The sequence below is a fragment of the Colobus angolensis genome, unplaced genomic scaffold (assembly GCF_000951035.1).
Source record: "Colobus angolensis palliatus isolate OR3802 unplaced genomic scaffold, Cang.pa_1.0 Scaffold49, whole genome shotgun sequence".
Classification (NCBI taxonomy): domain Eukaryota; kingdom Metazoa; phylum Chordata; class Mammalia; order Primates; family Cercopithecidae; genus Colobus; species Colobus angolensis.
In genome coordinates this window covers 3,192,982-3,207,553 of record NW_012118376.1, presented here as the reverse complement: position 1 = coordinate 3,207,553, position 14,572 = coordinate 3,192,982, and the positions used below count along the sequence as shown (strand labels likewise).

Here is a 14,572-nt window from a genome sequence, read left to right as displayed (position 1 = left end):
TTTCTTAAAAATGGTCTTGCACTTCTACATCACTCCAGATTGTTGGAAACCTCCTGTACTATCGGTACATGAATCCAGCCATTGTAGCTCCAGATCAGAAAATGATCTGCTTTCTCTTGGGAAATGTAGGGAATATATATCTTTTAAAAAAAAAAAAACTAAACTAAAACTCTTGAGTTTTCTTTCTTAAAAATGGTCTTGCACTTCTACATCACTCCAGATTGTTGGAAACCTCCTGTACTATCGGTACATGAATCCAGCCATTGTAGCTCCAGATGGCTTTGATATCATCGACATGACAGCTGGAGGTCAGATAAATTCTGACCAAAGGAGAAACTTAGGATCGGTGGCCAAGGTTCTTCAGCACGCAGCCTCCAACAAGCTGTTTGAAGGAGAAAATGAGCATCTCTCATCTATGAACAATTATTTATCAGAGACATATCAGGGATTCAGGTGAGAGGGGCCGTTAGTTTTGGAGAAACATGCAAGAATGGTAGGCAAGAATAATATGTGCTCTTTGCCCAGAGCTAGAGTGGGCATGGAGGACAGGAACCCCAGGTGGTTACAAGCATTTCTTCTACCAACCACTCGGGGAAAGAGGAGAGAGGGAAGTTCAGGCAAGATTGCCTCTGCCTGGTGATCCTATCCTACCCCCACTGCTGCACTCCCATTACACTGAGTCTTCTGTGCGTATTATTTCTGCTGCTGACAAAATGGAATGCTTGTTCTTCCTTGTATGCTACAGGCATCTAGTACCTAGAATTTAAAAATCAAAATAGCAGATTTCTGCTTTTTTCAACTTAAGAAGAGAGGAATCATTTTTTAAAAGTTTTCCTATGAGGAAGAACTTGCCTTATCTACATCAAATACGTTTGACCCTTGATCAACACAGGTTTGAACTGCTCTGGTCTATTTATATGTGAATTTTTTCAACCAAAGACAGAGAGAAAACACAGTATTCGTGGGATGCAAAACCCACATATACAGACAGATGACTTTTCACATATGTGGGTTCCACAAGGCCAATTTCAAACTTGACTATGCACACATTTTGGTGTGTATGGGGGTCCTGGAACCAATCCCCCAAACATACCAAGGGACGACTGTAGTAGGAAATGGAATACTTGATTTTGAAAGGTTATGAAAGCCCAGATTTTATATTTGTTGATGATTGTGTATGTGAATATGTTCTGTTCTATTTTCAAGCCTTTCTTAATGACACATTTAAGAAGATTTAATTCTATTGATTTTGTGTTTCTAAATTATATCACTAATCATTAACAAGAAAGGCATGAGTCTTGTAGTCAGATTCACTCCTCCTAGAGCTCTCAGGAAGCACTTTCCTCTTGTCATGTTTGTTCTCATGTCTGCCATTTAATCAACAGGCCATAGAAGTATAGCATCAATTTTGCCTCTTTTAAATCCTCACTTGGAAACTTATTTCCTATTCCTCAGTCTCCCTCTGGATGAGTGACTTATCTGAAAACAAAGGTAGTTCATGATTATTCATTTCTATTTAGAATTTGTGGTCTTTTGTGAGAAAATTACCCCAAATCCTCTTACTACAGAAAGTGTTGATTTTTCAAGCTGCAATTTTTTTCATTCTTCTCACCAACTAAAATATAATATCCAGGCTGGGCAACATAGGGAGACCTCATCTCTACAAAAAAATTTAAAAAATTATCCAGGCATGCTGGCACGCACCTGTAGTCCCAGCTACTCAGGAGGCTCAGATGGGAGGATCACATGAGCCTGGGAGGTCAAGGCTGCAGTGAGCCGTGTTTGTGCCACTGTATTCCAGCCCAGGTGACAGGGTGAGACCCTGTCACACATACACACACACAAAGTAATATCCATTTCCCACATTTCTCATGAACTTTTAACTGCTGTTATTCCTATCAGTCATTTATGTTCCCAGCTATTCTTTATTTAAAAAAAAAAAAAAAGACCAAAGAAGTGAGCCTCTTCTACACTTGTCCTTTCTTCCACTCATATTTATCCTTTGTGTTTCTCAGAAATCTACAAAAAATTATAACCAAAGCAGCATAGGAAAGCTGATTGTCACATGGGAACATGCTCCCCACAACAGGGCTCTGCTGTTTAACCTCCCCCAGCCTCTGGCTGGGAAAGCAGAGGTCATTTCTGGTACATAAGACCCAGGTGCCCATAGGAGAGATACCAACAATGATTTCAGGCATATGAAACATTTACAACTTTATAGAATAAAATATATATTCGACCTGCACAAGAATTGTTTAGGCAAAAAATACATAGAACTACTAAACTGTGATCACAGCATGTCTCACTTTTCTTGATCTCTGTCAAAACTTGCTATAGCTTAAAATAGATGTTTTAGGGTCTGAGTACTGGGACATGTTATGTATTTGGATGTCAAGCCTTAACAGTCTTTCCATCAGCCAGCAGATATTTGCAACAACAGAGAAGAGTAGACTTGATCTCATTTTTGTCAAACTGGTAACAGAAGCTCTGAAGGGTGATTAGGGTGATGTAGACCCAGGAGCTTGTGCTGTTTAAAGTAGCAAATTTGACTAATTGTTTCTTCTATTGTATTCCTCACGGAGACTTGATTCTTAGATCAAGAATTATCATTTTTGACTTTTTATTTTAAGTTTCAGGGACCATTTTTTTTTTTTTTTTTTTTTTTTTTTTTTTCTTTTTTTGAGACGGAGTCTTGCTCTGTCGCCCGGGCTGGAGTGCAGTGGCCGGATCTCAGCTCACTACAAGCTCCGCCTCCCGGGTTTACGCCATTCTCCTGCCTCAGCCTCCCCAGTAGCTGGGACTACAGGCCCCCGCCACCTCGCCCGGCTAGTTTTTTTTTTTTGTATTTTTTAGTAGAGACGGGGTTTCACAGTGTTAGCCAGGATGGTCTCGATCTCCTGACCTCGTGATCCGCCCGTCTCGGCCTCCCAAAGTGCTGGGATTACAGGCTTGAGCCACCGCGCCTCAGGGACCATTTTTAAAGTAACATTTTTAAGATGACCTGTGCATAGGTCACTATATCACTAAGTCACAAACAGGGCCTGAGGCCCTTGCCACTCTCTCCAATCCTGTTTGAGGAGCTGGGTCCAATATCCAGAAACATGGATGCAGCTCCGACAGCCAGGAGCCAGCCTGAAAGAAGCCGTAACACGTCCTCTCAAGGTTTGAGTTGGGAACAAAGTACATGTCATCATTCAAATTTTCCTAGCTATTTTGATGAAACTGTTTAATGCACACATTTGAGTCTATCTTAAGACTTTTCCCCCTTTATTAGGAAATATTTCAAAGAAGCATGTAATGTCCCTGAGCCAGAAGAGAAGTTTAATATGGACAAATACACAGACCTGGTGACAGTCAGCAAACCGGTCATTTATATTTCAATAGAAGAAATCATCAGCACACATTCAGTAAGTGGGGCTGGGGAGGCGTCTTAGCAATGGACCTATGGTTTAGGCATCTGTTATCTTGAAAATGTTTAATCTCTACAGGACTTACTGTACACATGTGCTAGTACTCATATTCTTAACCCTAAAAATCCCTCAATTATTTATTCCATGACTCTTATACATTAATAAAACTCCTTCTCCCAAACAAGAAAATTCTATTTTTACATAATATATTTATTCCCTGACTCCTATATATTAATAAAACTTCTCCCCAGAAAAGAAAGTGTACTTTTGGTATAATCCATTTAGAAAGCCAGATTGTGACTGGGATGGTGGCTTATGCCTATAATCCCAACACTTTGGGAGACTGAGGCAGGAGGATCGCTTGAGCCCACGAGTTTGAGACTAGCCTAGGCAACACGGTGAGACCCTCATCTCTACAAAAAATTTTTTTTAATTAGCCAGGTTTAGTGGTACATGCCTGTAGTCACAGCTACTTAGGAGGCTGAGGTGAGAGGATCACTTGAGCTCAGGAGTCTGAGGCTTCAGTGATCTATGATCATACCACTGCACTCCAGCCTGGGCAATAGGGCAAGACCCTGCCTCAAAAAATAATAATAAAAAATAATAAAAATAAAGCCAGATTGTAAATGTGCAGTTTAAGCCCTAGGCAGGGACAGGCTATGGTGTTCTCAGCAGCCAAAGCCATGCTATCTCGACCCACACCCTGTCTCTCCCCTCTTCCAGGAACCCTCTCAGTTTTTCCAGTAATTTTCTGAGGGAAATGAGAATATTCTTTTTATTCTAATGTTTTAACATAGAGAGGCAGTAAACAGGCTATGCAAAGAAAACAAGAAACTATCACCCAATAGTGGTAGCCTTCTGCGAAGAATCACTTCCATTGTTCTGGAAACCGCCATTTCTTGGAAGCAGGCAGTTTTTCACATCATGTGCTGTGCTATGACATCTACATCTGGTTTGCATGCAGACATCACTGCCGTCAGCCATTAGCATCTATTAAGTATCTGTTGGGTGCAGGGAACTGTGCTCAGTGGCATGGGGAAGGAATTGGGAGGCTTTAGATGGCTTTGCAAACATTAAAATTTTTAAAAAGCTAATCATTGAGGGGTTTGCATTGTTTTGTTTTTAAGATCAATTGGAACTTCTTTCCTGAAAAATCTTGGTTTTTAAAAGGTAACCTTTTCAAGAATAGTTTCAGACCTTATGAGTTAAAGCAAGGTCCTGGCGATATGTTAGCAATGCACCCTGGACCTCCCAAATTAGAACCTGCATTCTAACAAGATCCCAGAGGATTCAGATGCACATTCGATTTCTAGATGCTTCAGTTAAGGATGCACCCAACTTTGGATTATACAGACAACTAAGGGGAAAGCATAATAAATACATGTTCTCAAAGGTTGTGCTCCAGCCCCCATCAAACCAAACATACTAACAAGTGGCAGGTTAGCTGCTTAAAATTTCAGTCTATTATTAAGCTCTTCTAAGAAACTAAAGCTTGAATGTAGGTTTGAAGGAAAGATTGAATCTAGTATTGATTTTCTTCTTTCAGGATTGGAACAGGGAACTTCCCTGACATTTATATCAAGCTCTCAATACGTACTGATTAAATGAATAGGCTATCCTTCTTTTCTCTCTATATAAACACCCTAAATTACAAGGAAAATTGTCCAGCAATCTAGCAATGCATTACTTACAAAAATAATTATCTATTGGACAGACTTGTTTATATTTGAGCAATGACCCATTTGTCTGTTTTTATGGTACATTATCTGTCTTCAAAGAATGTGCACATCTTGGATGCACATTTGCTGAATGCAATATCCACATGCAAGAAAAATGGTGGGGAGTACTTGTTTAGAGTGAGAGATTCTTTCCTGAGGGTAGCAGAGAGAAAATGTTACCATATTAATTTAGAAGTCTTAGAAGTCTTTAAGGAGAAATAGTCTCTTCTTTTGTTAACAAGAATTGGAAACAGAATTCAATCCTGGGAAAGAGAGCTTGTGACCGATTTGGAATTCCTTCCTGTGTTAGGTTGGAAGCAGATGTAATGTGGGGAAATTGTGTAATTTCATAGGAAGACTGTCCTGTTTACTGTCTGCCTTCTGTGTGGAGGCGTCCGTGTGCAGACACAAGCACAGCAGTAGCAGGATTTGCCAAGCCTGTGGCCATGTGCTTGCCCTTTTCTCTAAGGAAGATGTAAGAACTTCAAAATAAGCTCTTTAAAAAGAAATTATTAGGAAATTTTGTCAGAATAAAAGGGAGAAGATGACCACCTAAATCATTTTCAAAGAAAACAGCCAAATCAGTTGCCCTGTCTCATCAGAGAACAAAAACATAAATTTATCCATCTTGCGTATTTTGTTCTTGTCTCTTAATTTTCCCTCCAAAACATCATATGTGCCGCCTTTCCATATTTTACCCAGTCTTTATATCACCTCTATTATTTATTTAATGCCTTTCTTTGAATCAACTCACCTTTTTAAAAACAACACATAATTTCTTTGCTTTAAAACAAAGTACCTTTACTATAGTGAAAAACTAGCCTGCTTTGCCATACACAGAAACTTTAAAAGAAAATAAGTATGGTGAAAACAAAATAGTTGGATACAGTCACTTCCTTGCCTTGAAGTTATGCATCTGAGGTGTATTTTCTCTTTGTTAACAACCCTGCATGTGTCAGGGAAATGTTAAGAAAAATTTAGCATTAAACAGATACTCTCTCCTTCACTGATCTTAAAGATGAGAAGAGAATGGAAAGGGCAGTAATCAAGACAGTGCTATGCTGGCATAAGGTTAGACATAAAGACCAACGGGATAGAATCAAGAGTCTAGAAATAAGCCATCACATTTGTGGTCAATTCATTTTGACAAGGGACTGAGTTCAGTGGGAAAATAGTGTCTTCAAATGGTGCTGGGACAGCTGGAAATTCAAATGCCAAAGAATGTAATTGTGCCCTTTCCTTCCACTCTATACAAAAAGTGAACTCAAAATGGGTCATGGACATAGATGGTAGAGCTAAAACTATAGATCTCTTTGAAATAAGACATAGGAGTAAATCTTTGTGACCTTGGATTAGGCAGTAGTTTCTTAGATTTGACACCAAATACACAAGCAGCAAAGGAAGGAAATAAACTAGACTTCATCAAAATTGAAAACTTTTGAGCTATAAACAGAAATATCAAGAAATTGAGGCTAGGCATGGTGGCTGACACTTGTAATCCTAGTACTTTGGGAGGCCAAAGCGGGAGGATTGCTTGAGGCCAGGAGTTCGAGACCAGCCTGAGCAACATAGTGAGCCCCCGTCTCTACAGAAAAGGAAAAAAAATTAGCTGGGTATAGTGGTGCATTCCTGTAGTCCTAGCTACTCGAGAGAATGAGACAGGAGGATCCCTTAAAGCCAGGAGTTTGAGGCTGCAGTGAGCCATGATCATGCCATTGTACCCTAGCCTGGGTGACAGAGTGAGACCTTGTCTCATTAAAAAAAAAAAAATTCATCCAGGTGCAGTGGCTTACACCTGTAATCCTAGCACATTGGGAGGCTGAGGCAGGTGGATCACCTGAGGCCAGGAGTTCAAGACCAGCCTGGCCAACATGGAGAAACCCTGTCTCTACTAAAAATACAAAAATTAACCAGGTGTGGTGACACATGCCTTTAATCCCAGCTAGTCGGAAGGCTGACGCATGAGAGTCACTTGAGCCTGGGAGGTGGAGGTTGCAGTGAACCACTCCAGCCTGGGCAACAGAGTGAGAATTTGTCTCAAAAAAAAAAAAAAAAAAAAATTGAGAAGACAACCAAGAGAATGAAAGAAAATAATTGTAAATAATGTATTTGATTGAGGACTTATATCCAGAATATATAAAGAATTCCTACAAATCGACAACAAAACAACCCAATTATAATATGAACAAAGAACTTGAACAGATGTTTTTCCAGAGAAGTATACAGATGGTCAGCATCACTAACAATTAGAGAAATCAAAACTGAAACTGCAAGCATATACCACTCACACCCAGTAGGATGATTAATATCAAAACAAAACAAGAAGAACAACAACAACAACAAAAAAAAAAAAAAAAACAAAATAAGTGTTGAGAAGGATGTGAAGAAAATGTAACCCTTGCACCTCCTTGTTGGTGGGAATGTAAAATGATGCAGCTGCTATGGAAACAGTATGGTGGTTCGTCAAAAATTTAAACATAGAGGCTGGAGTATAGCGGCACGATCGATTTAAAAAACTTAAACATAGAATTACCTCATAATCTAACAGTTCCACTTCTGGAAGTATACCCACAGAAAATTGAAAGCAGAGTCAAAGAGTTATTTGTTCACTCATGTTCATAGCAGCATTGTTCACAACAGCCAAGCGTCTATCACTAGATGAATGGATAAAATGTGTTATATTCATACAATACGATATTATTCAGCTTTAAAAAGAAGGAAATTCTGATACATGCTACAACATGGAGGAACCTTGAGGACATTATGCTAATTGAAATGAGCCAGTCACAAAAAGACAAATACCGCTTATATAAGGTACCTAGAGTAGTCAAATTCATAGAGGTGTATTTGTGGTTTCCAGGGGATAGAAAGAAGACATAATGGAGAGTGATTACCAACGGGTACACGGTTTCTTTTAGGGTAGTGAAACTGTTCTACAGTCACAGAGTGGTAATGGTTGCACAGCTCTGTGAAGACACTAGAAGCCATTGCATCGTACATTTTAAGTGAGTGGATTTGATGTATCTGAATTCATTTTGGTAAAGCTGTTGGAAAAAAGGTTGAAAATGGAAAAGGAACTAGCTTTTCATTATGATGCAAGATTTTATAAAAATAGTTGCTCAGAACAACAAATATTACCTCCTGTCTCCAGGATTACTAGTTCCATACTTTAGAAATGTTGTTTCAATCTAATTAGAAATGCAAGCAAAAACAGATGTGTTGCTGTTCGTGTATAAGGTTGTAATAATTAAACCAACTCCATTAAAATTTGTTTAAATTTAAAAAAAACAAAAACCAGATGTGTTGTCCTTCATGGTTTCCCCCAAGTGCTGCTACCCCTCAGGAGTTAACGCTGTTTCCTCTAAGACCTGGGAAGACACCCCAGCAGATGTTACTCATCTTTGGGCCTTCTTAGGATCAGGAAAGGGGAAACCACTCAGGACATCTAGGTCTCTTGCATCCTTACCCAGGAGAGATCTTCATTGCAAGACAGATTGAAACAGCTAATAGTAGTGATTAAGAAGAAGATAACTGTAGTGTTTGATTACTGCATAGAAATGTAAATGCCCTTCCAGTTTGTTACCAACATTAGCTGAAAGACCTGCCTGATTCTGGACTCTTTCCCCCAACTTTGACTTTTTCTGTGGAGGAAGAGCGAAGCACAGAGATCAGGTAGTAGAAGGCTACTCCTTGGCAGACCTTGCTGAAAAAGGGTTTATGAACATGTTTCTTGCTACAATTTTTTGATGTACAGTAGGTACTTCCCTCTGAGATACGATAAAAACTGTATCTATGTCTCTGATTTTTATAAATGTCCTACTTGTGTTTAAGATTTAAATAGTATGAGGAGGACATTATGAAAAATTTCATATAAATATGGTACAGTTGAGAATTTACTTTTTTCTTTGTGTGTGTGTTGCTTTCTACATAAAGCTCCTGTTGGAACACCAGGATGCAATTGCCCCTGAAAAAAATGACTTACTGAGTGAATTGCTGGGGTCGCTGGGAGAGGTGCCGACCGTGGAATCTTTTCTTGGTAAGAGCTTGTTCCTTCTACGTATCCATTGGTTTTTGTTTAATTGGGTTGGTTGGTTGGTTATCCTATCCTAGATAAAACAATTTCTTGCCAGGCGCGGTGGCTCAAGCCTGTAATCCCAGCACTTTGGGAGGCTGAGACGGGCGGATCATGAGGTCAGGAGATCGAGACCATCCTGGCTAACACTGTGAAACCCCGTCTCTACTAAAAAATACAAAAATCTAGCCGGGCGAGGTGGCGGGCGCCTGTAGTCCCAGCTACTGGGGAGGCTGAGGCAGGAGAATGGCGTAAACCCGGGAGGCGGAGCTTGCAGTGAGCTGAGATCTGGCCACTGCACTCCAGCCCTGGCAACAGAGCGAGACTCCGTCTCAAAAAAAAAAAAACAATTTCTTTTGGAATTTAATGCTTAAGCATATTTAAAGAATAACAACTACACTTGCCCCTTCCTACAGTAAGAGTTCTATAATTGATAGAGTCTGGGATTATAAAATAATTCAATATTTTTGAAGGTAAGCTCCAGATATGTAAAAAAGGAATTGTCAACCTGCATTATACAGAAAGAAGGCATCGTTAAAGAACCAAATTTATTAGAAAATGAGAAATAATTTTATTAACAGTTATCCTTTTTAGTAATTTGTTTGTATTTGAAATACCTATGTCCCCTGTCATTTTAATTTTTCAATCGATATTTTAAAAGCCACTTTAGCTATAGTGGAATGTGGGTTTTGTGAAGACCATGATCTCCCATTTAATTACTGAGCCTGTCTTTCCCACAGAACCTTTATCTCACATTGTTGGTGCCATCATCACAAAGAGTGAATTGTAAAAATAACACTAGGATTTTTTCCTTACAGGAGAAGGAGCAGTTGACCCCAATGACCCTAACAAGGCAAATACATTAAGTCAGCTTTCAAAGACCGAGATTTCTCTTGTCTTGGCAAGCAAATATGACATAGAGGATGGTGACGCTATAGATAGCCGAAGCCTCATGATAAAGTAAGTTTGGGGGTTAAAGGGCACATGTCTCCAAATACACATCTTAAACCATGCAAATTCAAATAAGGCTAAATCCCAACTAATTTATTTAAAAGTATGTGAACATTAGCCAGGCATGGTGACTCACGCCTGTAATCTCAGCGCTTTGGGAGGCTGAGATAGGCGGATCACGAGGTCAAGAGATCAAGACCAGCCTGGCCAACATGGAGAAACCCCATCTCTACTAAAAATATAAAAATTAGCTGCACGTGGTGATGCATGCCTGTAGTCCCAGCTACTCAGGAAGCTGAGGCAGGAGAATTGCTTGAACCTGGGAGGCAGAGGTTGCAGTGAATGGAGATTGTGCCACTATACTTCAGCCTGGCGAAAGAGCAAGACTCAGCCTCAAAAAAAAAAAGTTTGTGAACATTGAAATCTATTATGTATATCCATCAAACATCTAATCAAGGGATAATAGACTCTGTAGAATTTAGGAAGGAATTAAATATTATAATAGTTTACAACACCTTCCTTGGTTTTTAGTTTTTCCATGTAGTAATTTGATTTTTTTCCTTTGAGAAATGATTAACTCAGCTTACACAAGTCCTTAGGTAACTGAAGAGAAATATCTATTACAGAGTGGCCAGAAGATTAGTAAGGAAATCCAGTTAACCAACATTAATTTCCGGTATAGAATCATGTAAAAACACATACCTACGATAAGACATTGTGATACCATCTGATTTATTGGCCTTCCTTCCTATTAAACTGATTCTGGATGTGTTTACCAGCTTTGACTTTATTTGTACCCTACTGCCTGCCACCAAAGACTTCAAGTGAAGCATTCACACTTTAAATAATACTATCTTTTCTCCATCAAAGAATCAAGGATATTCCACATCCATCCTTTACACACAGAGTAAGAAAGAGAATGAGATTCATGATACAACACCATAAATCAAAACACCGTAAATCAAAAGCACATGCTGACCAAGCAATACAGTTTTCAAGAACTTATACAGACCCCAGAGTATGTATCAGTACATTAGAACAGTTTTGTATTGGGGTGAGATGGAAACTGGAAGTGGAAAAATGAGGACAAAAGGGAACAAGCGTATGTTGAAACAATACTTCACATAAACTTCCAAGCTAGCTGTCCTGAGTTCTGAGGTTGTTTTTATTTGTGGCAAGAGCTTTCTCTCCTGCCACTGATGTGCTGAAGTGTGCTTGAAATGTGAATGAAAACAGCATTCATCTCCACTTAATTTTTTTTTTTAAACATTCAATCATCTATGAAAACAACAGAAAGAACTTCTTCACTGTGCTGTGTTAATATGTTCTTCTCTTAGGCTTGTTGATTTTGTCCTCAGATCATCTGAGGCTCCATTTGGTCATGCACCATTTGGTCAATGCTTGTCTACCTACTCTGTGTTCATGCACTGGGCTTGAGACTGGGATACAACCGTAGGCAAGCTGGTAAGAGCCTCTGTCTTACAGGGGTGGAGAGCACAGCTCAACAGTAGGACCGTGACCAAGTTGCAGAACGAGGACTTACCCTTGGCCTCACAAGAGTTGAGGGCAGTTCTTTTTGACTACAGATTACCAAGGCAGATCAAACTTTCAGGGAGACAATTCAGGACAGGGCAGGAGAGAAAGGGGGAGAAAGTCTCCACCCTGGGTTCCTCTGAACAAGTGCCAATTATAAAGATAACTGGAAATACAGATTGTGTGGTTTTGCCATGTAAATGAAATTAGGGCAAGTATCCCATGATCTCATAAGCTTTGTCCTTTAGAAGTAATGGGAAGAAATTTTTTCTTAATTAGTTTTGTCTGCTATTTCAACATTATTTTCTAAATGCAGTCAACTCAAATGTCTGCATGATGTCTGAGAATCACAATTTGAGTAGTTCAAAGTATCAGATCATCTGAATATCATATGTATTTATACTTATTCCTGAGCACCAGTCTCAATGATTCCACAAATTCTAGGAAATCACATTTTAAAGATAAAACCATAAAAGTCAGGCCTGTCTGGAAGCAATGTGTCTCAGCCTGGGAAACCTGGGACGTTGTCCTGTTTGCCTTACCCATTACCCAGTCTTGGCCCTTGTGTGGCTCTCCCCCAGTCCCCAGTGTGTGCTGGAAACAAACAATATCCACTTCTTTTATCACCACACTATGTAGAGCCAGCAATGGGTTTATTTTTTATTGTGGTAAAATACACATAAAACTTCCCATTTCAGCCATTTTAAAGTGTATATGCATGTAGTACATTCACAGTGTGCAACCATCACTGTTGTCTAATTCCAGAACATTTTTATCAGATGTGAACCCTGTACGCATTAAGGAGTCATTCCCCATTCCCCGCTGCTGCCCAGTCCCTAGCAACTACTAGTCTGCACTCTATGTCTTTGAACTTTTGCCTGAAGATATGAAGTCGTATCTCACTGTGGTTTTGGTTTGTACTTTTCCAATGACCAAAAATGTTGAGGATCCTTCCATGTTTGTCATCCACTTGTGTATTTATGTATTCTTTTTGGAGAAATGTCTATTTAAGTCCTTTGCCCCTTTTAAAATTAGGTTGTTTGTGGTTTTGTTCCTCAGTTGTAAGAGTTGTTTATATATTCCGGATACTGGACCCTTATCAGATATATGATTTGCAAATATTTTTGCCCCTTCTGTGGGTCCTCTTTTACTCTTTTGATAATGTCCTTTTCTGCACAAGTGTGTTTTTCTTTTTTAATTTCGATGAAGTCCAGTTTATCTGTTTTTTTTGTTGTTGTTGTCATTGCTTGTGAGATTTACCCTAATGTTTTCTTTTAAAGGTTCTATAGTTTTAGCCTTTACAGTTAGGTCTATTAACCCTTTTTGAGTTAATTTTTGCGTGTGGTGTGAGACAGGTGTCCACCTTCATTCTTTTTTGTTGTTGTTGTTGTTTTTTGTTTGAGACGGAGTCTCGCTCTGTCACCCAGGCTGGAGTGCAGTGGCACGATATTGGCTCACTGCAAGCTCTGCCTCCTGGGTTTATTCCATTCTCCTGCCTCAGCCTCCTGAGTAGCTGGGACTAGAGGCACCCGCCACCATGCCCAGCTAATTTTTTGTGTTTTTAGTAGAGGCGGGGTTTCATTGTGTCAGTCAGGATGGTCTCGATCTCCTGACCTCTGACCTCGTGATCCGCCCACCTCAGCCTCCCAAAGTGCTGGGATTACAGACATGAGCCACTGCACCTGGCTCCACCTTCATTCTTTTGCATGTGGATGTCCAGTTGTCCTAGCACCGTTAGTTAAAGAGACTATTCTTTCTCCATGGAATGGTCTAGGCACCCTTGTCAAAAACTAATTGACCATACATGTATGGTTTTATTTATGGATTCTCAATTCTACTCCATTCACTTATATGTCTGTCCTTGTACTAGTGCCACACCATATTGCTCACCGTAGCTTTGTAGTGAGTTTTGAAATAGGGAAGTCCTCCAACTTTTTCTTTTCCAAGATTGTTTTAGTGTTGCAGTTGAATAGGTCTCTTGCAATTATATGTGAATTTTGGGATCTACTTTTCCATTTATGTAAAAAAGGCTTGAGGTCAGTGTTTTTGTTTGTTTTTTTTTTTTGAGACGGAGTCTTGCTCTGTCGCCCGGGCTGGAGTGCAGTGGCCGGATCTCAGCTCACTGCAAGCTCCGCCTCCTGGGTTTACGTCATTCTCCTGCCTCAGCCTCCAGAGTAGCTGGGACTACAGGCGCCCGCCACCTCGCCTGGCTAGTTTTTTGTATTTTTTTTTTTAGTAGAGACGGGGTTTCACCGTGTTAGCCAGGATGGTCTCGATCTCCTGACCTCATGATCCGCCCGTCTCAGCCTCCCAAAGTGCTGGGATTACAGGCTTGAGGAGGTCAGTGTTTTAATAGAGGCCCTAAGTCTTTTATGCTCAAAGGCCTTCCTCTTGGCATACTGTGAGATCTTACTGTTGGCCGACCACTTTACTAAGCAGCCCAGTAATCAATGTAGGTAACAATCTGAAATCAACACTGACTGGTTAGCCATCCCTGAAAGTGAAATGTGGGTATTGCCCAAAAGACTTAATAGAATTAGCTCTATGATTTTAGTCAAGCCCTGCTTCTAAATGTGTTTCCTTTAAAGTACATATTTGAAAAATCTTGATACTAACAAATAGTTACAAAGTGCAGCATTGACAGGGAACCTGAAAACTGAGTCTTTTTCTTTCAGGCAAGGAAACTAAAGTCTAAAAGTACCAGTATCAGTCCATGGCCTGTTAGGAACCAGGCTGCACAGCAGGAGGGGAGCAAGTGAAGCTTCATCTGTATTTACAGCTGCTCCCCATCGCTGGCATTAATACCTGAGTTCCACCTCCTATCAGATCAGTGGCAGCATTAGATTCTTATAGGAGTGTTAACCCTATTGTTTTTTTTTTATTTATTT

General features: G+C 39.9%; 1 protein-coding gene across 1 annotated transcript in view; it reads left to right on the top strand.

Moving 5' to 3' along the window:
• IQGAP2 (IQ motif containing GTPase activating protein 2) overlaps positions 1-14,572 on the top strand; it is a 350,336-nt gene that overhangs the window by 302,863 nt on the left and 32,901 nt on the right. Inside the window, 4 exon segments of the mRNA XM_011959360.1 lie at positions 221-453; positions 3,275-3,407; positions 9,062-9,164; positions 10,019-10,160. Coding sequence (XP_011814750.1) covers positions 221-453; positions 3,275-3,407; positions 9,062-9,164; positions 10,019-10,160 — 611 coding nt within the window.